The sequence below is a fragment of the Cetorhinus maximus genome, chromosome 4 (assembly GCF_964194155.1).
Source record: "Cetorhinus maximus chromosome 4, sCetMax3.hap1.1, whole genome shotgun sequence".
NCBI classification, from domain to species: Eukaryota; Metazoa; Chordata; class Chondrichthyes; order Lamniformes; family Cetorhinidae; genus Cetorhinus; species Cetorhinus maximus.
Genome location: NC_135882.1, coordinates 112,407,015 through 112,434,684, shown reverse-complemented (window position 1 = coordinate 112,434,684; position 27,670 = coordinate 112,407,015). Strand labels below are relative to the sequence as shown.

The following is a 27,670-nucleotide window of genomic DNA, read 5'->3' as shown; positions in this document are numbered from 1 at the left end:
GTCTGGCAGCATCGGCGGAGAAGAAATCAGTTAACGTTTCGAGCCTTCATGGCCCTTCGGCAGAACTGGAGGACTCCAGAACTCCAGTTCTGCCGAAGGGCCATAAAGGCTCGAAACGTTAACTGATTTCTTCTCCGCCAATGCTGCCAAACTTGCTGAGTTTTTCCAGGTAATTCTGTTTTTGTCATAGGAAGAGTAGGCCATTTGGCCCCTTGAGCCTCCTCCACCATTTAAGTGGATCGTGGCTGATCTTCTGTCTCAGCATCATCTTCCTGTACTGTCCCTGTATCCCTTGATATCACTGTTTTCTAGAAATCTATCTAGTGACATCGGAAGAACGAATTAGCCAATACGAAATCTGGGCATTGATGTTTTTAATATATTTTGACAACTGCAGTAAACTGCCAGAAAACGGAAAGCTACAAAAAAAAGGTGTTTCTCGCTCTGCACTGACCACAAACTGTAATAGAGGCATTAGACACATTTTCTAGCTCGGCTGTTATAAAAAAAATTAATCTGTGCTGTAGACCAAAGGTGGCAGCATTACTGAAATTACTGAATGCAGTGTTGATGAGAAATACTTGAGCAGTTGCAGACAAATAAATAGAATAGATTTTTTCTCACCAATGGGCATTCCTGCTGGTCTGCTTTCATTTACAATAAGTTCATCTCCTTCTGGCCAGGTTACAGATAGCTGATCAGGGAGTCTGTTTCAAACAAACAGCAAGTGTATATTTTAACATATAAAAGCAAATTTTTTAAATAAAAAAGATGCATGCGAATTTATAATATGAGAGTTTCTAGTACCTTGCCATTTCATCTTCTATGTATTTCTTGATCATAGCAAGAGGTACAGTACGGTCCAACTTAGATATTGGAATGGTCTTCACCTCATCATACAAAGCTTGGGGTTCCTTTGGGGTCACGGGAGGGGTAAAAGAATAAAAAGTCTTACTGATCCACAGTCATTTATCTTTCATCACCTCAGGGATAATTTTAACCAAATCAGCTAGCGGGAAATTGATTGGAGTGGGGTAGCCACCAGTTTAACAACCTACCTCATTTGATGTCAAGGCAGAATAAAATCAGGCAGGAATAAAATGGCAGCCACACAAAACCATCAGTTTACTGCAGTTTGGGTTAAAATTACTCCTATGTTTAGATCCTGCAGTAGCAGGCCCAAGTGAACTCTGCTTCAAAATCCTTTATGTTGGCAAAAACTCTGAATTAATCATGTGTTTATGATTACTATACTTCATGAGTGCTTTAACCCGTGCACAGATTTAAATCTTGTTTCACCCCATAATTACAGCAGATCCACATATTGCTTCTCCCCTAGGATTCGAAGAAAGAACAGCACTGGTCTACACACAGTCAATGAAATTAGTAGAACAGATATGGTGATAATGGCCTGCATGTCTCATCTGCTCAGAGATGATAGGCAGATTGGAATACAATGAAACCTGTAAATTAGAGACACCCAAAGGGTTGACATCAACTGTATTTTTTTGCAGATGTACTTATGTTCAAAATGGCCATTGTATATACTGACAGCTGCTTCAGGGGACATTCAAACACCACATTCTGTGAACTTTATAAAGCCCTATACTTGGCAATTTCCTGTTTAGAAGGCTTGAACTGTGGGCCTTTACTGTGGCCCTATTGAAAAACAAAAGTTTTCAAAAGGGTTCCATGTACCTTAGGATCTGAGGGATTTTCACAAGGTGAAAAGGTAATTCCTGTCTTATTTATTGTTGGATATATGAGCTGAGAGCACAATATCTTGAGAATTCTGTCAGTGTAATTTTTTTATTCTTTCATGAGATGTGCGTGTCACTGACTAGGCAAGCATTTATTGCCCATTCCTAATTGCCCTTGAGGTGGTGCTGGGGGGCTGCCTTCTTGAAATGCTACAGTCCATGTGGTATAGGTGCACCTACAATTTTGTTAGGGAGGGAATTCCAAAATTTTGACCCAATGAGAGTGAACGAACAGCAATATAGTTCCAAGCCAGGATGGTGTGGGCTTGGAAGGAAACTTGCAAGTGGTGGAGCTCCCATTCATCTGCTGCCCTTGTCCATCTAGGTGGTAGAGGTCGCAGGTTTGGAAGGTGCTGTCGAAGGAGCCTTGGTGAGTTGCTGCAGTGCATATTTGCACTTATCATAATTCATTTATGAGAATGTTACTTCAGTTGTACGAATTTTGTATGTGCAAACTGTCACAGACAGGTGAGATGGGGTGAACTGGCTCCCCTCACTGTTCATAACAAAGGTCTTAAGTTTCTTTTGCACACGGTTTTGCGTTTTCCACATCAGAATGTATTTAACTACTTAAGCTATGAGAAATACGGAGCCAATCAAACAAGGTTTTCCTGAGTCACATAAGAGCACATGTATTCACTAGTATCCGAGAATAATATCACACCGCCAAGCATTCGGCCCTCCTGCAGTCAATTGGGTACGTGCACACACACACACACGCATCAGAAATGAGGGGAGTTAGAGTGCACAAAATAAAGGTAAAAGAATGTAAGGTTAAGTATCCTTCGATATCCTTGGGGCGTAGATTTTAAACACTGCGGCTGATTTGGGTTAGATGGTTTCCTGGGTGTGGTCAGATGTAGATGATGTTGTAATCGTTACGAGATCTCGGTTTGCTGGTAGGTTTCTGGTAGAGTTGGCTTCTCAAACCGGGCGACCCACATATTCCAAGAGGAGTAGGGAGAGAGCAAGCTTCAGCCAGTTTCCTCTGCGGAAAACTTTCTTGACACCACCTATGTCACTTGCAATCTCTCTCTAGTGGCTTGGTGGCCTTGCTTTGAAATACTTCGCCCATTGTATATTCCCAAGGGGTTTTGGATGTGTCTGTCTGTGGCAGCTATTGTTTCAATATTCAGTACTGTCTCTTCCTTAGACAGTTACAAGGTTTGATGGGTGTCTGGATTATAGGGAATGTCTCTCTCTTCATACTCCCAGAGGGTGATTTGTTTCTCATCTCCGCCTTGCATTTTTAAGCAGTTTGCTCTGTCTCAGTTGAAAATTGAAAAATCATATTTTCAAAACATAAGGGGGCATAGCTTCAATTCAAAATAAAAGTTTGCTGCAGTGGCAGCATATTTTATTTGGGATCACCAAGGCTATCTTTTGGGCATTGGTGTAGGGGATCCCCAGGGATATTAACTACACAGAAAAGTTTGTAGGCTATTGCTGTAGTGAAACAGTCTCATGCTGCTAACTCCATCAGTTTACAAGTGAAAACATGAAACTGTAAAGATCAAATCCTAATAATAAAGTTGAACAAAAAGGAACCCAATCAGTTAACACGATCTTCAAACTCAGGCACAATAAGTACTTTTAAAGTGTGATGTTAGGCTGTCCCCTATGTCAAAAAGGGTTTGATGCATCGAAGGCAGCCTGTAGTTCTTGCCTTTTACAAGGTACTTTTACAAAGTAGCAGTTTGCTGCAGCTGTCTATTTATAGAGGTTCCATTGTAATTTATTGAATACTAAACTTAGTTACCAGGTATATGGAAACTTATGGATGTCAAATATTCAGCACTTCAATCAATTCAAGAACACAGTTATGACTCCTCTTCAAACAACTCTGCCAAACCAAGATTGCTCAAACTTGTTAGGATTTCTTCTTTGTTTCAAGTTTTCACTTTACACTGATAACCATATCAGTTTACAGACTATTTCTGTATAGCAAAGGTCTACAAACTCTTCTCTTTGATTGATTTTTGTTTATGCCTTCGTGAAATTTGGGCGTCGCTGGCTAGGCCAGAATTTTTGCCCATCCTTAATTGCCCTTGAGAAGGTGGTGGTGAGTGGCCTTTTAGAACCGCTTCAGTCCATGTGGTGTACACCCACAATGCTGTTAGAGAGGGAGTTCCAGGATTTTGACCCAGCAGCAGTGCAGGAACTGCGATATATTTCAGGATGGTGAGTGGCTTGGAGGAGAACTTCCAGGTGGTGGTGTTCCCATTTGTCTGCTTCCCTTCTAATGTCCTTCTAATCCTCCTTGCCGTGGGTTTAGAAGGTGCTGTTCAAGGAGCCTTGGCGAGTTCCTTGTAGATGGTATACACTACTGCCACTGTGCGCCAGAGCTGGAGGGAGTGAATGTTTGTGGATGGGGTACCAAACAAGTGGGCTGCTTTGTCCTGGATGGTGTCAAGCTTCTTGAGTGTTGTTGGAGCTAAACTCATCCAGGTAAGTCGAGAGTTTTCCATCACACTCTTGACTTGTGCCTTATAGATGGTGGACAGACTTTGGGAAGTCTGGAGGTGAGTTACTCGCCACAAGGTTCCTAGCCTTTGACCTGCTCTTGCCGCCACAATATTTATATGGCTAGCCCAGTTCAGTTTCTGGTCAATGGTAACTCCCAGGATGTTGATAGTGGAGGATTTAGCAATGGTAACGGCATGGAATGTTAAAGGGACAATGGTTAGATTCTCTCTTGCTGGAAATGGTCATTGCCTGTCACTTATGTGGCACGAATGTTACTTGCCCCTTGTCACCCCAAGCCTGGATATTGTCCAGGTCTTGCTGCATTTAAACATGGACTGCCTCAGTATGAGGAGTCGCAAATGGTGCTCAACATTGCACAATCAGCAGCGAGCATCCCCACTTCTGACCTTATGTTAGAAGCAAGGTCATTGATGAAGCAGCTGAAGGTGATTCAGCCTAGGACAGTATCCTGAGGAATTCCAGCAGTGATGTCCTGGAACTGAAATGATTGACCTCCAACAACCACAACCACCGTCCTTTGTGCTAAGTATGACTCCAACCAGCAGAGAGTTCCCCCTCGATACCCACTGATTCCAGTTTTTCTAGGGCTTCTAGATACCACACTCAGTCAAATGCTGCCTTGATGTCAGGGGCAGTCACTCTCGCCTCACCTCGAGAGTTCAGCTCTTTTGTCCATGTTTGAACCAAGGCTGTAATGAGGTCAGGAGTCAAATGACCCTGCCAGGTCCCAAAGTGAGCATCAGTGAGGTTATTGCTAAGCAAGTGCCACTTGAAAGCACTGTTGATGACCCCTTCCATCATTTTGCTGATGATCGAGAGTAGACTTGGTGGCAATTGGCCGGGTTGGATTTGTCCTGCTTTTTGACTACAGGACACACCTGGGCAATTTTCCACATTGCTGGGTAGATGCCAGTGTTGTACTGGAACAGCTTGGCCAGGGGCACGACAACTTCTGGAGCACAAGTCTCCAGTACTATTGTCGGAATATTGTCAGGGCCTGTAATCTTCGCAGTATTCAGTGCCTTCAGTCGTTTCTTGATATCACGTGGAGTGAAGTAAATTGGCTGAAGATTGGCATCTGTGATGTTTGGGACCTCTGGTGGAGGCAGAAATGGATCATCCCCAGGGATCCCCTAACACCAATGTTCAAAAGACAACCTCAGTTATCTAAAATGAAGTAGTGCTTTCAGTGCAGAAAACATTTATTTGCGCATATAAAATTCTTGAATTAACATTCTTCTCGGTCAATTACACTAATATAGAATTCTCAAGATATTGTGCTCTAGACTCATATATCCAACAATAAATAAGGCAGGATTGTGATTTCTTTGTGGAAATATCTCAGATCATAAAGGTACATGGAACCCATTCGAAAACCTAATTTTCCCCAATGGGGCCACTGTCAAGGCCCACAGTTCGTGTCTTCTAAACAAGAAATTGCCAAGTACAGGGCTTTATAAAGTTGTTCAAGTTGCTCTATGAATTTAGGACCAGGCAGATATAGGATGCTAATGATGCTGGCTCATTTCCATTCTTGTGGGCGATAACCTCCACTAGCTTTAGGATCACAGACTGCCTAAGTATCTGAAGTAGAATAGTGAATCAAATGCTTCAAGGAACATTGATTTAGAGTAAAATAAAAGCAAAATATTGCAGAACTTAGTTCCGATTAAATAATTTTTGCTAATATGTGAATAATCAGTCTGACAGTAGGATTGCATATTAGATTCTCAAAAATTCTGATGAAAGGTCATCAACCTGAATTTTTAACTGTTTCTTCTTCGACAGAGGCTGACTGACCTATTGAGTGTTTCCAGTAGTTCCAATGTTGATTTAGACTAGAGTATTTAAACAAATTGAGAGTTTTTTTTTTAAAACAGGACTACACTGCCATGTTTGGAGGAAGGATCAGTTTTCCTTTGGCACAGTTGTAGAGCTACCATGTCATAATAGGAGTGACTGTGCAGCAGTCTGGAGATTTCTAAAAAGACCAGGGTAAATTTTAATTGTACTTGTTTAAGTAATTGCCGATTACCACACAATTATGAGATAACCTTAAACTTCAAATATTTTCATGAAATATCCTATACTTTAAAGAGTCAAACAAGATGCAAAAAGGCTTAAGTACCAAAATAAGTGGATAAGATTAACTGAAAAAATTTTCAGTAGGCAGTAGGGCTTTATTTCTAGCATCACTCACCACAGCTATTTGAACCTCTCCTCCAGTGGAATACACATCTCCTTCATGGTCACCATAAAGAAGAAAACGAACTATGCTTCCATAAATTATTGGTAATGTTTTGAGAGTTTTAACCTGGAAAGAAAGACATCTTTTAAAGTTTATGACTTAACATTAATTCTACACAGAACAGGCATTTGAAACTTTTTTTGCATGTACTTGCACACAATAGCCTGAATTTGACTTAACAGCAAAGCAACAGTGCTCACTGCTGACCTCAAAGAAAGATCTAGCAATTTTTGTCCCTTGGATTTCCTCTTTCATGGCGTCAGTTTGAGTCTGGTGTCAAATCAAGGAGATTTCCAAATACCTAGCAACAATGATGTCATCAAGCAGGATCAGTAGCCAATCACATTAAAGTAGTCTCAGATAGCAAACCAAGAAGTAAAATGCACTGACTATCCTTCATTTTTATTGAAGAGCAAAAAAATTATTGGGACATATACATGGGATTAAGTATGGGATTAAGGTAGAAGAAACATCAAACAAACTTTTTTAAAAAATCAACAATATGGATTTATTTTTAATCAAAATAGATAAATTTGATCTTCCACGAGTATAAAATTAGTTCTCTGGGCCAGAGAGATTGTTCAGCAGTAATGATTAACTTAGTGCACCATTAAAACCCAGTTACATCTGATTCAATAAGGTGTAACTTCAACTGTTTTACAGCAGGACTAATAGCATAAAACTGCAAGTTCTTAACAGTTAAGTGAATTCTAATTGATTGCAAATCAGTGGACAAGCACAGAATCACTAACAGCAACTTCTGGATTTCTGCATTATCCTGCATATGTGTGGACTACAGAAGTTGCTGTTGGTTTCAGAGACATAATGACAGCAGTGGTGACAATTTCGCCATCATTACTGTTGCAAAATCTGGTGAAATGCAACTACACTAATTAGCAACATAACTAAAATTTGAGTTAAGCAAATGTTCTGATGCCAATATAAAACTATTTTTCAACTATACTAGTAAAACCATGAAATACTTTGCCATGAAAAATAAATGGCATAACTACAGAATCATAAATACAATTATACATAGCTAAACTACTGCAATAAGCTGTATGCTAACGTGTGTCAAGAAATGACCCATGACAGCACAATGTGAAATTTTGTAATTTTAAATAATAATGCTGCTACCATTCCTTGAAGACCCCACACTGTTCCATGAACGAAATAATCTCTTGAATTTAGGTTCTGTTGGTTAATCTTCATCTCTCCAACAGCATTTGATTCCCTTCACTGCTTCGTGCAAGTGGTCACTTGAAATTGAGGTGTAATACTAATTGTTAATAGTATATTTCACCACAGCGGGTGAGAAAGAGGAATGGTGCAGCGCAGTCAAACCTAATCCTCTTCTTACTCAATACCACAATGCATATACTTTCAGCATGGATTGTTCAACATCCATCAGGAATGGAAAATTGGCCAGGGTTTCCCATATGATCCAGGTATGCCGAGGCCAATTACAGTTGCCCTAATATTGTCCTGGCTGTTGTTGGCTAATTCAAATTTCAAATATTCATGATCAATATTGCCCAGTTAATCACCATGTAAAGTTTTGATAACTTTTAGGGTTCTATGTTGGTTTGAAGTAACATTTATGGATTTCATCTTGACCACCTTTCCAACAGTTCAGTTTGAATTTCTGCTAGTGGGGCAATTTGCAGCTAAAACAGACCCGGAACAGAATAGCAGCTGTTTGCGAGGAATTTGTGTTGATGATTTAATTACTTTGAAGTTACCAGAAAAGTCTGGGTTCAAGTGGTTTTATTTTGTCTTAATTACACCATGTGCAATTAAGGGGATCTTTGTCAGCTTTGAAGGAATAAACAAAATGTTCGAACTCAGCAGCTTGAGCTTAGTATTACACCTTATCTTTAAACAAAACCATTTACTATAAGATTTAATTGATTAACCATATCTGTAGGGCAGAATACCTGTATTTTAAAAGAAAGGCATTCTTTTCCTGGTATTTTGTTAATCATTATTAACATTTGTTCGTAAAGGCTTTAGAATCCATGGGACTTGGGTAAAACGTTAATATGAATGTTTATGATGGGTTGTATCATTGATAAGAGGAAGTAACTATTCTGTATCAACAAGCATATCTCATTTGTTCAGAATGGAATGTACCTCTGGGGGCCCAGGGAATAAGGTATGGACATTTGACATCAGTCTACATGACTAGTTACAGAGGTGGGGTGCCACCAGATGACCCTTACCCTAAGCCAATGAAAGAGGTTAATTTGGACTACTTCCAAATAAGGAAGAGTGGCAGTCAGAATTAGAGATAAAAATGAGAAAATCAGAGTCTTCGTTGGCAGTTTTACCATGGCTTCTGTAGTTCGATATAACGTCACTTCAGAAATAGAAGATGATGATAGATGAGTGCTGCAACACTCAAGGAATCCCAGGATCATGAGGTCCTAGGACCTTAAATATACTTAACACCTTGTTTAATAAATTCTACTTTATTAATAAATACTAGTTTTCATACCGTGTTAGGTCAGGCACAACTGAGGACCCCAGTGTTATAAGTTAAGAATTCGGAACTTACATAGTTTAAGTAAAAGAGTTTTATACCTCTAAACCCCTAAAGCTTACAACTGGGAAAAAATTGCTAACCCATCAAAGGAGCATTGAATAGTTTTTGGTTTTAAAGACAGTAAAGCTGACAGCACAAAGTTGAAATTTAGCAGATTCCAGATACTAATATATCTAATAAAAACAAATTCACTAAGTTAATAAAACTACACATTTATAAGTTTATAATGAAACATAAATTACACATAAGAAAAACAACATTAATTGTTGAAAGGCAAAGAATGTTGCATGATTCTGATTAACTAATTTCCTGGACATTTGAAATTAATGTTTAAAACTTTTGCTGGCCTCAAGCAGAAATTTATATCTTAATGCTATTATTAATATGGTTTATCCCAAGTTTCTGTGACATCGTAAACATGAGCATCTTCAGTGCTCTCATTCTGCGAGCAAGCTTTCTTTTTCTTTTTAAAGTAGTCTTGCAGTGATAGACAAGAGAACTCTACTGGTGCTGCCACTGGTCACTAATTTGCTTAGTAAGAATCAGTGTGTGATGAAAGGTCATTGACCTGAATCATTGTTTCACTCTCTACAGATGCTGCCAGACCCGCAGAGTATTTCCAGCATTTTCCCCCTTTATTGCATTAGCAATTCTTCGCTAACAATGAGGTAGGGAAGTGGAAGTTGATTTGTGAAGTGAACATAGTATAAATGGTTTAACTTACAGAAGGTGTAGCTATTGATTCTAAAAAATTTAATCCTACCATAGTTGCTCTTATGCACACCCTCTACTAACTTTATTAGAACTAGTACTAACCTGTGGAATGAGCTGGCTGCCCTTTTCTGTTCAAATTAATGAATGACAAAGAGAACCTAAAACAGGAGCCAAAAATACTTTGAGAAAACAGGATTGGGGGAAAGAGATGAACTGGTACAAACAGGCTAGAACAGCAGCCAATTCAAGTTCCATCATAATGCTTATAAGTCTGCTAAACTTGATTCGTAGATTGTAGCGAGATTTTGAAGAATGTCTGCTATTCTCTTACTTATGAAAACATTTAGAAATGCCATTATGGTAGAAATTAAAGTAACAATCATGCCAAAATTTTTTATGTTCTAATTGCGTCGACTTTCCTTTTCCCCAATTCCTCCTCCACCCCAATTTTGCTTTAAATTTGCATTTGTCCCAATATATAACCATATTATATTTTATTTTATCCTGCCAATTTTCTTACCTCTCCTATCCCAGAGCTGTTGACTCTTTGCTGGGATTATGGTTCCATAGATACTGGTTTCCAGTCCTCAGGTACCACTTTTCAGGTGCAACCTACCAAAGAGTCAGCAGGATGTTTGGCCGTGAATTTCCTTTCAGCCCATATCCTTTCCTCGCATAACATTCGCTCCCAAGCAGGGACTATTGCGTAATAATCAGAAGTACGAACTCTGACTAAATTTCTTCACCACCAAAGATTGCCAAGCATAAATGCAATTACTACAACTAAAACCAGGTAACTCAGTGGAGACCAGGGATAGTATGACAAATCTATACAGTTCAACTACTTGCTATGTAAAGCTACTAAATCAGGGAACCACTTAATCTATATTTTATATGTTTTTTTAAAGTTCAAAATTAACTTGCTATTTTGCTCTGCAACATCCAACAAGGTGCACCAATGAATGGCTAAAAACTAGCTTCAAGAGAAAAAAATTTCAATCAAATGAAGTCTGGAACTGGTCAGCTACCTACTCTCCCCGATAAAAATATCTTTGTCAAATACTTAAATGCTAGCACGAGAACAGCCTAACTGCCAGATGTTAAGCATTTTTAGTGTCGAGGTTATTAAATACCCACTGAACTTCTTCTCCCTTATTGGAGGCACTTGGGTATCCAGTCGTGGCTGCCTCCCAGGCAGCAATTCAGAATCAAAAGGAAGAAGCCATTAACTGGCCAATTTCCACCTGTAGTATTAGCACCAATAATAATTTTCAATGTGCAGAAACTTACCAAGCTTCCCGCTCTGAATGTTTTGCCATCCCACTCAATAGCTGCATATACAGCCCAAGGACTCTGCATTCTTTTAGATGGTAGATCACTTCTTGTGATTGTGCCTTTATAATTACTGAACTTTATTTGCTTGTCATATTTCTCATGGCATTCTTTAAGCCACATAGCAAATTCTCTGTCTATCTTCATTCTTTGCTCCTGAAAGAGGATTTTTTAAGTTACAACCACTACTCAAATAAGATTTAAAACATACAAATAACTTCTAAAAATTAGAAATTACTAACAGTATTAGGCAAGAAATTAGAGCCTTGGAAAAAGTACAAAAATTCACCAGAATAACACCAAAGTTGGTAGGTTATGAGGAGGAAAAGCTTCAAAGCTTTTGGAGGGACAAATACTGAACTTTGATTCTACTGATTGGTGAGTTAAAAATGAGAGAGACTGACTCAGGATTATCCCTTGAAGAACAAAGGGGAAATTAGAAGAAATATTTCTACCATATTATTATTCTTAGGCAGAAGTAGAGATCTCCATCATGGAACACAAGGCAAAATTTAGGGTGTAAGATACATCATTTCTAAAATACCACTAAATTACAGTGGAATTGGGGGCTGGCAAAACATGTGCCAGGCCCCAACGCAGAGATGCATAAAAAATGTCAAAAGGAACATAAAACCTCAATTGCACCAGATTGCCTAGGCCAACCCTCTGTCGGAGTAGATAACCTGAATGAATGATCAAACTGGAATAGTTAAGCTTTTAGATATTAAATGCCCACATTCTATCTGAAATATCAGCTTTAATTTGAGTGATTGGAAAATGTTTTAACTAACTATGCTAGTGATAAAGATTTTTGTAAGCTAGGATACCTGGCCCTCAAGTATTACCTTGGTGAGGAACCTACCTGATGTGCCACTAAGACCTTAAGTCAAGGCAAGAATGCTATAGTATTTACCCTCTTGGGACCTACATGGCCAACATCTCAGGGCTGTTCAGTTCCAGAAGTACTTTTCAGCAAACTGTGTAACCACTTTAGGTGCATGGGAAGCTGGCCCTGTATTTTGACAGCTATATGCATAGATATGCGAGAAAACTATCTGTATAAACGACATGTGGTTATTAGGAGAAAGGACATCGCAAACAGATTCCCCACACAGCATGTAGTGCAAGGACTGTGTCTACTATCAGTGGGAAGGTAGACCAGGTGGTGGCCAAAATCCTCAGAAGTTGACCAGAGTCCTCTCTAAACAAATTCCCATGGCCTAGTATTCAAACATTAAAATCATTGGAACACTATCATTTTTTAAAATTTAAGACTGATAAGGTGGCAGTATTGGATAGGCTGTCTGTACTTTTAAGAGTTGATAAGGCTCCAAGACCAGATGGGATGGATCCAAGGATACTGAGAGAAGTGAGACTGGAAACTGCGGAGACACTTGCCCTAATTTTCCAGTCTTGCTTAGCCTCAAGGGTGGTGCCAGAGGCCTGGAGAATTTCAAATGTTACCAGTCAGTTTAGCCTCGGTGGAAGCAAAGCTTCTAGAAATGATAAAATCAGGACAAAATTAATAGTCATCAAGTTAACTAAGGAAAGCCAGCATGGATTTGTTAAGGGCAAATTGCATTTAACTAACTTGCTTGAGTTTTTGATAAAGATAATGCTGTTGATGTGGTACATATGGACTTCCAGAAGGCATTTGATAAATTGCCACACAACAGACATGGGAAAATTATAGCTCATGGAATAAGAGGGACAGTAGCAACATGGATACGAAATTTGCTGAGTGACAGTCGTGGTTAACAGGCATTTTTTCGGACTGGAGAAAAGGTTGTATCGGAATTCCCTGGGGGTCACTATTGGGGACCCTTGCTTTTCCTGATATATATTAATGACATAGACCTTGATGTACAGGGCACAATTTCAAAATTTGGGGATGATACGAAACTTGGAAGCATTGTGAGCTGTAAGGAGGATATGTAGCTATTCAATAGGACAGACAGGTCGGTGGAATGGGTGGACAAATGGCAAATGATATTTAATGCAGAGAAGTGTGAAGTGATTCATTTTGTCAGGAAGAATGCAGAGAGACGAAATAAAATAAATGGTACCAGTCTAAATGGGTGCATGAGTAGAGAGACCTGGATGTATATGTGCATAAATCATTGAAGGTGACAGGGAAGGTTGAAAGCGTGGTTAATAAAGCATATAGGCGTCATTAATAGAGGCATAGAGTATGAAAGCAAGGAAGTTATGTTAAACTTGTAGAGAACACTGGTTTGGCCTCAACTGGAGTAACGTGTCCAGTTCTGGGAATTAACCTTCAGGAAAAATGTGAAGGCTTTAAGAGGGTGCAGAGAAGATTCACAAGAATGGTTCCAGGGATGAAGAACTTCAGGTACATAGATAGGTCAGAAAAGTTGACTATTTTCCTTTGAGTAGACAAAATTGAGAAGAGATTTGATAGAGGTATTTAAAATCATGAGGGGTCAGGACAGAGTAGGTAGGGAAAAAATCTGTTCCCGTTACTGGAAGGGTCGAGAACAAGCAGGCACAGATTTAAGGCAACTGGCAAAAGAAGCAAGGGCAACATGAGGAAAAACGTTTTCACATAGTGGGTGGTTAGGATCTGGAATGCACTGCCTGAGAAAATGGTGGAAGCAGGTTCAATCAAGGTATTCAAGAGGGAATTGGACTGTCATCTGAAAAGGAAGAAAGTGCAGGACTACGGGAAGAAAGTGGGGGGATGGCATTAGGTAAACTGCTCCTATGGAGAGCCAGTGCAATACAATGGCCTGAATGGCCTCATTTTATGCTGTAACAAATGTGATTGTAGGAACACCACCACTTCAATATGCCCTTCCAAGTCATACATCATCTGCATTTGGACACGTATTGGAATTCATTGATCACCATTGAACAATATGTTCAAATTCCTTACTAACACTATTGGGTGAGCACTTCTCCACAAGGACTGCACCAGTTTAATGTAGCTCACCACCAGGGGACAGTCAGTGATTGGCAATAAACATGGTCGCCTGGCAGTACAGAACTTGAATATTGCTGGAAAGAGAATCACGTTGCCAAAGCATTTTGCCTTGCTCTCATAGGACAAATGCAAGAATTACAAATTTCAAACGATCACTACAATTTATACTACAGGGAGAAAAGGGCTGGTGATTAGTTAGCAAGTCAACTCCGGCAGACCAAGGCATTGCCATGGAGAAAACAACAGGAAACTATAGGCTCCCCAAGCTTCTGGGTAATTCAAAAAAGGCACGAAGCTTGAACACAGTCCTTTTGCTTGCAGAGAACAAGTCCCTGTGTATGAATGTATGTCACTTCAGCAAGTGTAAATGAGCCACGATATGAATTTGACTGATTTACTTAACTCGATTGTTAGCGTAGCTATTAACGTACGCAGGATTGTTCAGCAAGTACTGCCCAAACACAGAATTACATCTTACATTAGACACTTTTTACATTACATTTTTGAGTTTTGCAAGCGCAGGCTGATTGAGTGCAGCCTATACTCTGCTTATTATGAGCAACCAAAGGAACATGCTGCTTAATTCGATCAGCCAACTGCTGGGACATACAACCTAAATACCTGACATCACACTGGCACTGAAATTCATATACAATGCTGCTCAATTGTGTGGTAGGCAGAATGTCTGGTTGTTAGTAATAAGCAGGATACAGACCATACTCAGCCTGCCGCACTTGCAAAGGTCAATTGAATAGCTACAGTGGTGCTCCCACTTCACCTTAATGCAATTGTTAAGTCAGCAGGCAACCCCTATTTTTGCATAAAAATTAAACAACATACAATTTTGTTTTCCTGACTAATTAGGTTTCCTTACCTGTCCATTCACAACACGTGTGAAAAGTGTGTTCTTATCCTTCAGCTTCAATTCTAAATCCATGAATGTCAACTTGTTGGTGCTGACCTGAAATTTATCATTGGTGAAAAGCACTCCCGAGATCCTGTTGTAACATTCCAGTGCCACCAGTCCTCTTTTTTTGGGTGGTGCACAAAACTCAAAACTAGAAAAGCAAGGGTTATTGTCCAGTATTTCTGTAAATGTAATATGCAGGTTACAGAATATACTTCATAACATTATACAGTGCCACTATTTTATGAGAAGGCTGTAATTAAGTTCTTTTGATGCTGTAGCTTATTATTTAAACCCTTATTTATGATTTGAAATTTCAATTACTAAGGGGGAAAATGTATGCAGAAAACAAGTGTGTAGATTTTGCAATAAAAGACAAAGATCCTGCTGTATCTGGCAACATAAAAATGATGGAGAATTGACAAAAAAAAGTGTGCAAAAATATTAAGAAGTGCGAGTCACAAATCAAGATAGAATTGGCTGTGATGGCCTTACATCAAATAGTCTGTTAACGCTCACTGCCAAGGCTCACTTGGAAATAACTAGCAAATTATCAGAAGTCCTATTGTCTGAGGAATCACAGCTCAGCAAAATAATTGAGTGAGGAGAAAGGAGGACTGACGAAAAAAGAACTTGCAAAACAAAAAAAAAAATTGTAAAATAGTACACTTAATCTTACTCTTCCACCGTGGTATAGGGAATCAATCTTCCATTCCAAAAGCATTCGAATATTGGCCTTTTTCCTCTAGCCCCTTTATCAACAGAATAGCAGTCTTCCTCGTCATCCTCAACCGTATCTAAAAATAGACATAACAAATATATTCAAAAGGTTTTAAAAACTAGATACAGCATTCCTCTATTTCCCCTTCTTGCCATTCTCCAGCTACTACTTATACTCAAGGTACATATTGCATAGATTATTTACTAGTTGAACAAATCTAACATACATTTGCAATTACACACACACAATTCACATAGGAATCCAAGATTTTATAATTAGCTTCAACACAAACAACAGGCAAGCATATGTTCAACTTCATGAGATAAAGTAAACAAGTCTCCAACTCAAAACGTCAACTCTTTTCTTCTCCGCCGATGCTGCCAGACCTGCTGAGTTTTTCCAGGTAATTCTGTTTTTGTTAAGTCTCCAACATCACTAGTGATAATGCCACCCATAGTATAATGTAAAATGGCCACATGCATTAGATTGTCACAGATGTTAAGATCTATTAGAAAACTGAACAGTAGGCATAAAATGTAGTACCCAATGGTCCAAATTCTTAGGGTTAATACACAACCCCTTTCCTTGAAATCTTCATTGTAAAATATTTCAAAACCATATTTAATATTGTTCATACTTTCCGGATAGACACAGGTTCATGGGGAGGGGGTAATATATTGACATGGATTGAATTGGTTATTGGTCAGAAAACGGTAGGAATAAATGGGTCATTTTCAGGTTGGTAGACTGCAACAGCTGGGGGATTGCAAGGGTCAATGCTCAGACCATAGCTATTTATAATCTATATCTATGGCTTAGATGAAGGGACTGAGTTTAAATGAATCCAAGGGAAAAATTTTCCCCGTGTGGTGGTGGTGGGGTTGTGCGGGGGTGGACGTGAACCCAAATCGGTGCCCCCGATCAGGACCGTGCCATTTTATGTGGGCAGGCCAATTAAGGCCCGTCCATCATGACGTTCGCCTGGAAGCGCTATGCGCTCCCTGGGGGGGGTGGATTCCAAGTCGTTTTCTGCACTCTCTCACCCATGCGCGTGGAAGAGTGCAGAAATCTCCTAGGCACAAAGGTGCCTCAGGGAGATTAGTTTGACGTGTAAATTTAAATAAAGAGAAGAAACCTTTTAAAACATGTCCCCTCATGTGCCACAGTCACATGAGCTGGGACATGTCAAAGAATTAATGTAAAAAGTATTAGATTTTAAAACACTTCATGAAACCTCATCCCACCCGTGGATGAGGTTTCATGAAAAATGCAAAGGCCGCCCGGGCTCTTCGCCTGCCCGCCAACCCTAAGGTTGGACGGGCAGCTCATTTAATTGAGTTAATTAGTTTAAAATTGGCCTTAACGGACCTTTGACAGTGCAGTGGGCGCACTGAAGATCTAAATGACGTGTGGTGACGCTGGGACGCCCACCCAATGTCACCGCGCGTCATTTTACACGTCAGCAAGCAGGCCCTGCCCCTGCTTGCCGACCGGAGAATTCAGCTCCAAGTTTGCTGATGCAAAAGTACGAGAGGAGGACGTAAAGAGTCTGCAAAGAGATGCAGACAGATTAAATGAATGGGCAAGAACATAGTTGATGGAATATAATCTGGAGAAGTGTGAAGTTATCTACTTCAGAAGGAAAAATGGAAAAGCAGAATATTTATTAAAATGGTGCAAGTCTAGGAAACATTGGTATTTAGAGGGACCTGGATGTTCTTGGACACAAATTACAGAAAGTTAACATTAAGGTACAGCAAGCTATTAGGAAGGCAAATGATACTAGCCTTTCTTAAAAAGGGACTGGAGGATAAGAGTAAAGTCATCTTAATACAATTATACTGGAGTACAGTTTTGGTCTCCCTATCCAAGGAATGATATGCTTGCCTTAGAAGGAGAGCAACAAAAAGTTCGCTAGTCTGATTCCTGGGATAAGGAGATCGTTTTATAAGAGGAGATTGAGTAGATACCCTAGACTTCAGAAGAATGAGAGATCTAACTGACACATTTAAGGTTCTTAAGGGGCTTGACAGAAAGGGTGCTCAGAAAGTGTTTTCCTTGGCTGGAGAATTTAGAAGAGGGAGTCAATCTGAGAATAGAGAATCAACAATCTAGGACTGAGTTGAGAGAAATCTCTACTCCAGGAATCTGTGGATGCTTAGTCGTTGAGTATATTCAAGACAGAGGTCAATAGATTTTTGGATACTAAGGGAGTGAAGGGATATGGAGATACTGAGGGAAGGTGGAGTTGAGGTGGATCAGCCATGATCTTACTTAATGACGAAAGAGGCTCAAAGGGCCAAATACCCTACTCCTGCTCCTATTTCTTACGTTATGAAACTTAAATATCTATTTCTGAAATAAGTTACAACATAAGCACAGCATGGTTTACTTTCCGTGTTTAAAATGATGAATCAGTAAAATGAATTTCTGTAATGGTAAAACCATTGGAGAATTGCTGACTGCGATTTGGTAGTTCGACAAGCTATTTCAATCTCAATAGCACAAAAACAAATCAGGGCTGTACACCTATACCATACATGTTAAGACCAGAAGTTAGATGGGTTGGGGAAGGGCTAGAAAAAGAGAGATGTAAAGGAAATTGTGATCAACAATAAAGCAGCGTTGCAGGAACTTTGTTCCTTTCAGCTTGAAAACTGTGAATACAAGAACTCTGTTTAAACATAACTAATAAATTAAGTAAGCCTCCTCACTCCCACCATTTGAATCAGTACAAGAAGCTTGCTTACTGAATGGACAGCTAACATCTTCAGGATATGTTTCTTTGTCATATAGGAAAGGATGATAACGTATTACTCCTTCTACAACACCTTCTCCTTCTACATGCGCTTTAAATTCAAAACAGTCCGCAGCAGTGTTGATGAAGAGGGTCTGCATGTCGTCTTTTATTTCCCTTAGATTCACAATCTTAGGTACTTTTCCCTTCTCAAACATTGAGATCTAATATAAAAAGGGACAAGAAAAGACATATTAGAATGGAAAACGTACCAACAATTAAGGAAGTCACATCATCAGATCCGTTTACAAGAGAAAATTTTTCACTATGAATGCTCTATTTTTTACTGTAATCTTCTTTATTTTAAAATTATATTCAAATAAGAATTAACGATAAATTAGGAGAACAAGCTTGGAATTGATTAAACCCTTTTTATACGGCTGTAACAGACTTTATGACTCTCTTTTAATTCCACTCCTAATATCATGATTGGAGTGCAAGATTACTTTCAACTCAAACCAAAATCGCAAAGTACATGGGATTAAGGTAAATTGTTGACATAGGTTAAATTCAGTTAATACCCCTGATCATTTGATAACAAGTGACTGGCCCTTCCCAGTTGTTTAATAGAGGTAGGACCAAAATAAATAGACCAATCTAACCAAAATCCTGTTAAAATTGTTTTTTTTGCAATTAGATTCCTGTAATTATTTAAATTAACTAACATTAGCACTGAAATAGGTTATAAAAATTACAGCATGACAAAGTTTCATTCTCAGGGACTGTTTTAAAATACAAACTGGTTATAAAGAAATGTGACAATCTCTGAGGGAGCAGGGTGAACAGCCAGAGGTTGTGGTCCATAACAGTACCAATGACACAGTAAAAGAGGGATGAAATCCTGAAAGCAGATTTTAGGGAGTTAGGAAAGAGACTGGCAAGTAAGATCACAAAAGTAGTAATTTCTAGAGCACTCCCGATGCCATGTGCTCTTGAATACAGAAATAGGAGGATAGAGCAGATGATTGTGTGGTTGGAAGGACAGTACAGGAGGGAGGTCTTTAGATTCATGCAACAGTGAGATCAGTTCTGGGGGAGGTGGGACCTATACAGGCCCAATGGTCCTGGTTCTGCTTAGGTGCAGCCCAATGTTCTTTTAGAGCAGTTTGTTAGCATTGTTCAAGAGGGTTTAAACTAAATTGGCAGAGGCCTTGGAACCAGGATGTAACATTAGGAAAGATAAACAAGGGTAGAAAGGATTGAGAGAAGTAAGAAGCACTTGACTAAGAAATACTAAGGTATTAGGCAGAGTCACACTATAAGGTAATGCACTAAGTTCCAAATTAGATTTATAGTGAATGTATCTAAATAAAGTTAGTGAGCTACAGATGCAAATAACCACATTGGAATATAATGTTGTGACGATAACAGAAACCTGGTTCAATAAAGGGCAGGGCTGGATACTAAATATTCCTGGATACAAGGTCCTCAGAAAAGGGAGGAGGAGGGTTAGCCATAATGATCGAGAATATTACAGCACTGGAGAGACAGGATGCCCTGGAGGGGTCAAGGACTGAATCTATTTGGTTAGAGTTAAGAAGTAACAGTAGTACCATAACACTAGTGGGTGTATTTCACATGTCACTAAGTAACGGGAAAAGTATAGGGGGCTTATTTTCAGGAAGATTACAGAGGAGAGCTAAAACTATAGGGGTACTTCAATTATCCTAATATAGGACTGGGATAGTAATAACGTAAAGGGCAGAGAGGGGGAAGAGTTTCTAAAATGTGTTCAACAGTGTTTTCTTGATCACTATGCTTCCAATCCAACAAGGAAGGAAGCACTGCTGGTTCTGGAAAATGAAGTGGGACAAGATGATCAAATGCCAGTAAGGGAACATTTAGGGTATCCCCAAAAAGGCGATCTACGTATGAAGGCAGAAAGCATGGCTGAGGTACTTAAATGAGGACTATGCATTTGTCTTTACCAAGGAAGATGATGCTGCCAAAGTCATAGTGAAAGGGAGTTGGGATCATGGATGGGCTAAATCGATGAAGCGATTATTACAAAGGCTGGCTGTACTTAAAGTCGATAAATCACCTGGACTGCATCCAAGGACGCTGAGGGAACTAAAGATGGAAACTGCACAGATATTGGCCATAATTTTCCAATTCTCCTTTGATAAAGAGGTGCTTGCTAGAGGACAGGAGAATTGCAAATGTTACATCCTTACACCCTTTTATGAACAAAGTTAAGCCCAGCATCTACAAGCCAGTCATTTTAGTCTTTGTGGTGGCAAAGCTTTTAGAGATGATAATCCAGGACAAAATGAAGTCACTTGAACAAGCGTGCGTTAACTGAGGAAAACCAGCATGGGTTTGTTAAGAGTGAATCATAATTAAATAGCTTGCTTGGGCTTTTTAATGACGTCACAGAAACAGTTGATGAGGGTAATGTAATGTACCTAGACTTCCAAAAGATGCTTGATAAAGCGCCACATTATAGGCTTGCCAGCAAAGTGGAAGCCCATGGAATAAAAGGGAATGTGGCAGCATAGATACAAAGTTGGTCAAGTGACAGGAAACAAAATAATTGTGAATAATTATTTTTCAGGCTGGAGGAAATTATGCAGTGAAGTTCCCCAGGTGTATGTATATTAATGGCAGAGGACTGAACTAGCTGAGTTAATCTTGCAGAGAGCCAGGACATACAAATGGGCTGAATGGCCTCCTTTTGTGCTTTAACCATTCTATGATTCCGTGAATTGTTTTTAAAAATTGCTGTAAAAGAGACATGCTGTCAAAGCTTTTTGTCTTGCACTCATCAGGATAGACGGAAGAATACCAAATTTCAAAGGGAACAATTTATGCTGGAGTCTCTTTTTTTCCAGCAATACTCAAGTTCTGTACTATTTATTCTTTCACAGGATGTGGGCGTTGCTAGCTATGCTAGCATTTATTGATTTTAATTCGTGTCCTTCACATTCTAGGTTTAGTAACCTTCCCAAGATACAGTCCTGCTCTCTCATCTCAGGTTGTCATCAAAAAGATGTTACTAAGAAAAATAGCAAAAAAGGACCCAATATAGATTTACAATATGAAGTAACAGGTTAATTTTAAAAATTCTACTGATGGTTTGAAATAAAGAACGTTGAAACCAAAATGTTGACTTCCAAGAATTTGCCCTAAAAGTGATTGGGGGAAACTGGGAAGAATGAGGTGTTTTAAATGCACCATTATTTTCAACTACAAAAACAAAAGTTAGGCTTTGGAATGAAGTTACAAAATGATTTTCTCTCAAATGAACAAGCAGCCAAGCCCTCTACGCAATACCAGGCCTTCCATTTTGTTCTTCCTCCCCTGCACTATCAATGGCATAAAATCCATCACATTTCCACCTTCCTTCAGTTCTAAAGAGTAAGATTCAATTTAAAAGGTTAACACTCTCTTCCCACAGATGCTGCGAGACTGAGTATTTCCAGCACTTTGTTTTTATTTCAGAGTTCCAGCATCCGCAGTATTCTGCTTGTATTTAAGCATTCAAGGAGATTGCATGAAAACTAATGTTCTTAATTTACCTCTATATCAATGTTGTTAAAGGGTCCTACTTCTTTAGTAGCCGTCATATCATTGCCTTTAGGTCCATGAATATAGTAGTGGTATATGTGGCTAAAAGTAAAGCAAAAATATTATTTTTCATGAAGCTGAAACTGACAGTAATCCCATAATAACTTCAGAGTTAAAGTATATAATCCACGTGTAATGAATTTGTCAAGACAAAGTCCGTTTACAACTACCATGCCATTAGCTCAGTCTGCTCACGAGTTCAGACCCTTAGCTACTCCTTCAGCTTTTTCATTCAAGAATTAGGTAATAAATCACTTTATCATTTTTGCTTAACAAAATTATAATTTAATTTGTGAACAAGCAAATTTTCACAAATGTAGATCAGGCACAAAGAGTGGTAGTAGGCAATCATTTTTCATCTGTATTCTCCACAAGCTACAAAATTTACATCAAATAGTTCTCCAAGGATGTTGATCGCTGAATCAGGATATTGTTTGATGTGTACAAAGGTGGAAGCACTATAAAACTTCAACAAATTTTATCTTCACAAAAAATATTCCATTTCGGCTTCTAGGTTTGTCCAGGAAGAAAATTAACTGGTTGCCATTTTAGGATGGCCTAGACAGATTCCACAAGTCTTAAGACATTTGCCCAAGCATGGCAGTAAAACAAACATCTAGCTAGGAAGGTGCGACAATTACTGTACCCCCACAACAACCCAGGCATTGCAATGGGGCATACCATTACTCTCAAACTTGGAATTTAATTCTTTACAAACAGCTGGTTGATAAACTGTCATACAAAGTTTATTATATATCTATGCCCACCTGATGAGCCCTTTTGGAATGTGCTTTACAATAATATTATGACAGTCGATGGTAAAGGCTGAGCTATTCAAATCGTAGAGGGAAACTTGAAACAACTGTTATAACCCATTTTTGCAATTTGTGTTTCGAGATATGGACTTTGAATTCAGTGATAATAAGACCAGAGTCTCGAGGTTTTTTATAAAACTAAATTAAGCATCAAAAATACAAGAAATATTGTAAGCACACATATGTCTACAAGATTACTACTATAATTACTACAAAAATCCCCTAATTAATCTGACTCTTAGACCCCCAGTAAGGCAACAGTAAAACACAGATTTAAACAAACCCCTGGCAAAGCACACCCTGGACAGTCGCCTTCAAAATGAGTTTCTTTCAGCTCTGGATCCTTGCAGACAAACTTGAGGCTTACGGGCTGGAGGCTTTAGATCTTAGAATCCCTCTTCCTTTTACCAACAGACCTCTCTTCCTTTATACATATTTTCCTCTTTGAATGCAAATTCTCATTGTCACTAGGTTTTTTTAAAACTTCAAATCTTTTAACAATAAAACCCTTTCATAATACCCACTTTATTAGTAAGCTTTAAAAAATAAACACATTGATTCTGAGTTCACCTGGTTAGGTGTAATATTTCACCCGCTCTTTGGAATGGTCTATTTAAAAATGCAAATTGCCCCCTTTACACCTCACCTTCTATTCCCCTATGTTTATCTAATTGCCATTTCAAACCTACTTCTCTTCTATACATCAAAGCCTCTAGACCAGACACCACTAAACTCTATTTTAAAATAATTTCCAATAACATTATAGACATTATTATATATTGACAATAATCAGTCCCAAATATTTCAGACCTGGGTTCAAAGTACATGGGGACAGCGGGCGGATTTGTCCCCAAAACGCCACCAGTAGCCCGCAAGAAAGTAACAATGGAGGCGACAAATCCAAGAAAGATTGCTCCTTAACAATATACTGCACATTATGCCTTCTCTGGCCCGGGGCTGAACAACTGACGGTGCAGGTGCAGACACAGAGAGTGGGAAAGCAACACAGTTTTATTGGAAGAACAGTGAGCAGGTTTGGGGGATGGAATTTGAGAGAAGCAGCTTCTCTAATCACATCTGTCTCTGTCATGCTGGCTGCTCCAGCTCCTCTAATTACATACTCCTTCACTCCCTATCTGGCTGCTCATCCTATGATTGGAGGGGCCGTAAGCTCGCACGCCGGCGAGGGGCCACAAACGTGACCAAGGGGTTGTGAGCATGAGTAAGGTACTGAGGGAAAGAGGAAGAAGAGACACTGAGGAGGGAGGGGGTATTATGGGGAGAAGGTGGTCTCTCATAAGAGAGTGGGGGGAGGGAAGGTGTGGGCAATAGGCAACACTGATCATTTTCACACGACATCTTATTTTATTTATGCATATGATTTTCTAATTTTTTTGAAAAAACATCTTTATTTTTCCTTTTAAAATCCTCTTCCTGGGCCTGGCTTTCAAGTTTACAAACTACTGCTTGAGCAACAATGACTAAACAAAAATGTATAAAGTTAAATCCTTCCTAATGGTTTTCTTCCTCTTTTATAGTGTCCAATAAATTATTTTGGGAGCTCGTGAGAGATCTGGGGCAGAGGGAGAAAAAATACTGTTTTTTTCTGTTCCCCTTAGATTTGTCTTTAAATGTTTCTGCTGTAGATGTGTCTGTCTGTATACAAGCTTTTGCTGGCTGTCATGCATCTTTTTCTACTTTTAAAAAAAGTTTTGATGTGTAGAAAATTTGGAAGTCCAGTAGATCTGAAGGGTCTCCATGCCTCAAGTTTGCATTAATATTTAACATCAGCCACCGGAGGAGGATGACGAGGTCGGGGGAATGAATGAAGGAAAACTGTTTAAAGGCTATTGGATTCTACATGCCTGCCCAGCACCAAGTCCCTTCAATGGAGGTGTGGAATGAATTTACAAATTCCTGCATTGAGGACAGTTACAGGCTTCTAAGAAGCCTGTGAAAATCAAAACGTAGCCCTCAAGAAAATCTCAAAAACAGCCACTGAAAAATATATATTTTGATCCCGGTTTCAGACTACTTGGTGTGGGCCAGAAAGAAAGTTCTTACACTGCAAGGGTAACTTGTATTTACAATTGCATTTGAAGCAAAATGTTGATGACTTAAAACTTGAACAGTAGCTAATAGGAAAAACTATCTTTTTAGATTCAACACTTGTCACTTACGCCAACTGTCTAGTCCAGAGGTGAAAGTAGCTTTTCAGGTACTGTACATGAGCTTGCTGAACTCCTGTGATTACTACTGCAGTAAAATTTTCCTTGTCTTTTTCCTCCATAATGAGACTATGTAGGAATCGTTCATCTTCACTGGTGATGTGCATTGAATCAGTTGGCTGTTTAAAAAATACATAACATTTTGTAACAAATTTTATTCACTTATAACTTGAAATATTTTTGTGCTAAAATCTCAAAATCAGTCACTTTCTTTGTCCAACTTTCAATTGCGCACACACTGCACCTGGAAGTAACATATCACATACAAAAATTCCCAATTAGTCTATGTTTCAATGTAATTTAAATTCAACCCTGAATTTGTCATTTTAAACCACCTGAGGGTATTTTAAATTAAATGATCAGTTACACCTAGTTAGCAAACTTACTCAATTGCTTTAGAGATTCTCTGTCCCTCCTTGATGGTACCCAGGTATCACATTATATAGATTTATCAATGAGAAAGCTACAATGCATTAATTTTAACAGGGTGTAACGCTCAAAAGTATATTGGGAGGATGGAGTCACTAAAATTAGACAGAATTACACTCAAATATATTATTCCGTTAAATAGATTTTTGCTATTTGCAGCACAAAGAGCCTTAAAAAGGACTCCAAATGTTACATTACCTTTCTGTTTCTGATGAATCCACTGTATATTGCTTCTTTATTTTTTTCCTTCTTTTCAAAATCATCTTTAGAAAGCATTAATTCATGTACATCTTGAGAATCTGCTGGTTTGGTTATCATCTACAGAAAAACACACAAAGCTTACTGTGCTAAAACATGCAGCTAGAAAGAAAAAAATCTTCAACTGACCACATATTTTATTCAATTAAATAATCAGACAGTAGCCAGATAGCTGCTGTGGGAAACATACCCATTATGCTTTTGAACTCACGTCAATTTTTCTTTAAAATTAATAGGCATCCAAAAATTCAATACAGAAGAGTTCACTACATATTTTATTTAACTAATTTTCTGTATTGGTAGTCGTGTTTTTTTAAAAATTCTATTTATCTAATAACTTCTCATAGCAATTTAAGAGATTTACTGACATACTGATTTACATCAAATTATACAGATGGAAGTGTTTTTTTTTTAAAAAGAGTTTCTACATAACCTTACACTATACTTTCTTTCATTTGAGATAGCCTCTGGACTTGCCACAACAAATTATGAAGGCATATCTAAGCCTAAAGGAAACATACCAAGATCAATTTAATGAGATTATTTTTGTTAGATAAAACTATGATTCATCAAACCAACTTACTGCAAGAACAGACATTTCAGTTTTACCAGGAAATTTTGGAAAAGAAAAACATTGCTCCGGTCAATTACTGCATAAGTTAATAGTCAGAAATTGCTACGTTATTGTTTACTGTTGAATTGAAGTACTCTTGCTAATGGCTATAAATTTCTAAACTTACTCTAGTAGATTGGCCAATGAAGAAAACTGCTTGTTTCCCACCAACACCAAAATAGGAAATGTCACTGTTGAGACTGCGAGGCACCACAGGTGGACGAACATATCCTGAATGATCACTGAGGAAATAAGATTTATTGTTCATCAGTTTTAGACAAAAGCGATCAAGCTTAAAGAATGTGACTGCTTACTGCATGATCTATTAGCATTATTTTTATTTGTTCTTGGGATGCAAACATCGCTACCAAGGCTAGCATTTATTGCCCATCCCTTACTGTCCTTGAAAACATGGTGGTGAGCCACCTTCTTGAACTACTGTAGCCCACATAGTGACAGTGTATGAAGCGGCACTTACACTGCAATAACCTGCTCACTGATGCTCGGTTTGGGTTCTGCTAGGGTGACCTCATTACAGCCTTAATCCAAACACAGACAAAAGAGCTGAACTCAAGAGAGTGACCATCCTTGACATCAAGGAAGCATTTGACAGAGTGTGGCATCACGAAGCCTAGCAAAACTTATGGGGAATCCGGAGGAAAGCTCTCCACTGGTTGGAGTCATACCTAGCACAAAGGAATATAGTTGTGGTTGTTGGAGATCAATCATCTCAGTTCCAGGACTTCGCTGCAGGAGTTACTCAAGACACTGTCCTAACACAACCATCTTCAACTGCTTTTTCAATTACGTTCCCTCCATAAGGTCAGGAATGGGATGTTAGCTGGTAATTGCACAAGCTTCAGCACCATTTGTGACTCCTCAGATAGTGAAGTCTAAGTGCATATGCAGCAAGACCTGGACAATGTGCAAGCTAGAGCTGATAAGTTGCAAGTTTTATTTTATTCTTTCACAGGGTGTGGAAGTCACACTGGTTAGGCCAGCATTTATAGCCGATCCCTAAATGACCTCGAGATGATTGGGAGCGGCCGCCTTGAACTTCTGCTGTTAAAAAGGGAGCTCCAGGATTTTGACCCAGCGACAGTGATATAGTTTCAAGTCAGGATGGAGTGTGACTTGGTGGTGGGTGTTCCCATGCATCTGTTGCCCTTATCCTTCTAGGTGGTAGTGGCAGATTTGGAAAGTGCTGTCAAAGGAGTCTTGATGAGTTGCCGCAGTTCAACTTGTAGATGGTACGCACTGCTGCCACTGTGCGTCAGTGGTGGAGAGAGTGAATGTTTAATATTC

General features: G+C 39.0%; 1 protein-coding gene across 1 annotated transcript in view; it reads right to left on the bottom strand.

Moving 5' to 3' along the window:
- smchd1 (structural maintenance of chromosomes flexible hinge domain containing 1) overlaps positions 1-27,670 on the bottom strand; it is a 211,842-nt gene that overhangs the window by 161,291 nt on the left and 22,881 nt on the right. The window contains exons 6-16 of the mRNA XM_078540635.1: positions 26,493-26,607; positions 25,693-25,812; positions 25,018-25,184; positions 21,974-22,064; positions 18,409-18,619; positions 15,617-15,734; positions 14,905-15,088; positions 11,045-11,242; positions 6,448-6,561; positions 808-914; positions 625-707 (exon numbers count right to left, since the gene is read on the bottom strand). Of these exons, the coding sequence (XP_078396761.1) occupies positions 625-707; positions 808-914; positions 6,448-6,561; positions 11,045-11,242; positions 14,905-15,088; positions 15,617-15,734; positions 18,409-18,619; positions 21,974-22,064; positions 25,018-25,184; positions 25,693-25,812; positions 26,493-26,607 (1,508 nt within the window). The remainder of the gene's footprint in view (positions 1-624; positions 708-807; positions 915-6,447; positions 6,562-11,044; positions 11,243-14,904; positions 15,089-15,616; positions 15,735-18,408; positions 18,620-21,973; positions 22,065-25,017; positions 25,185-25,692; positions 25,813-26,492; positions 26,608-27,670) is intronic.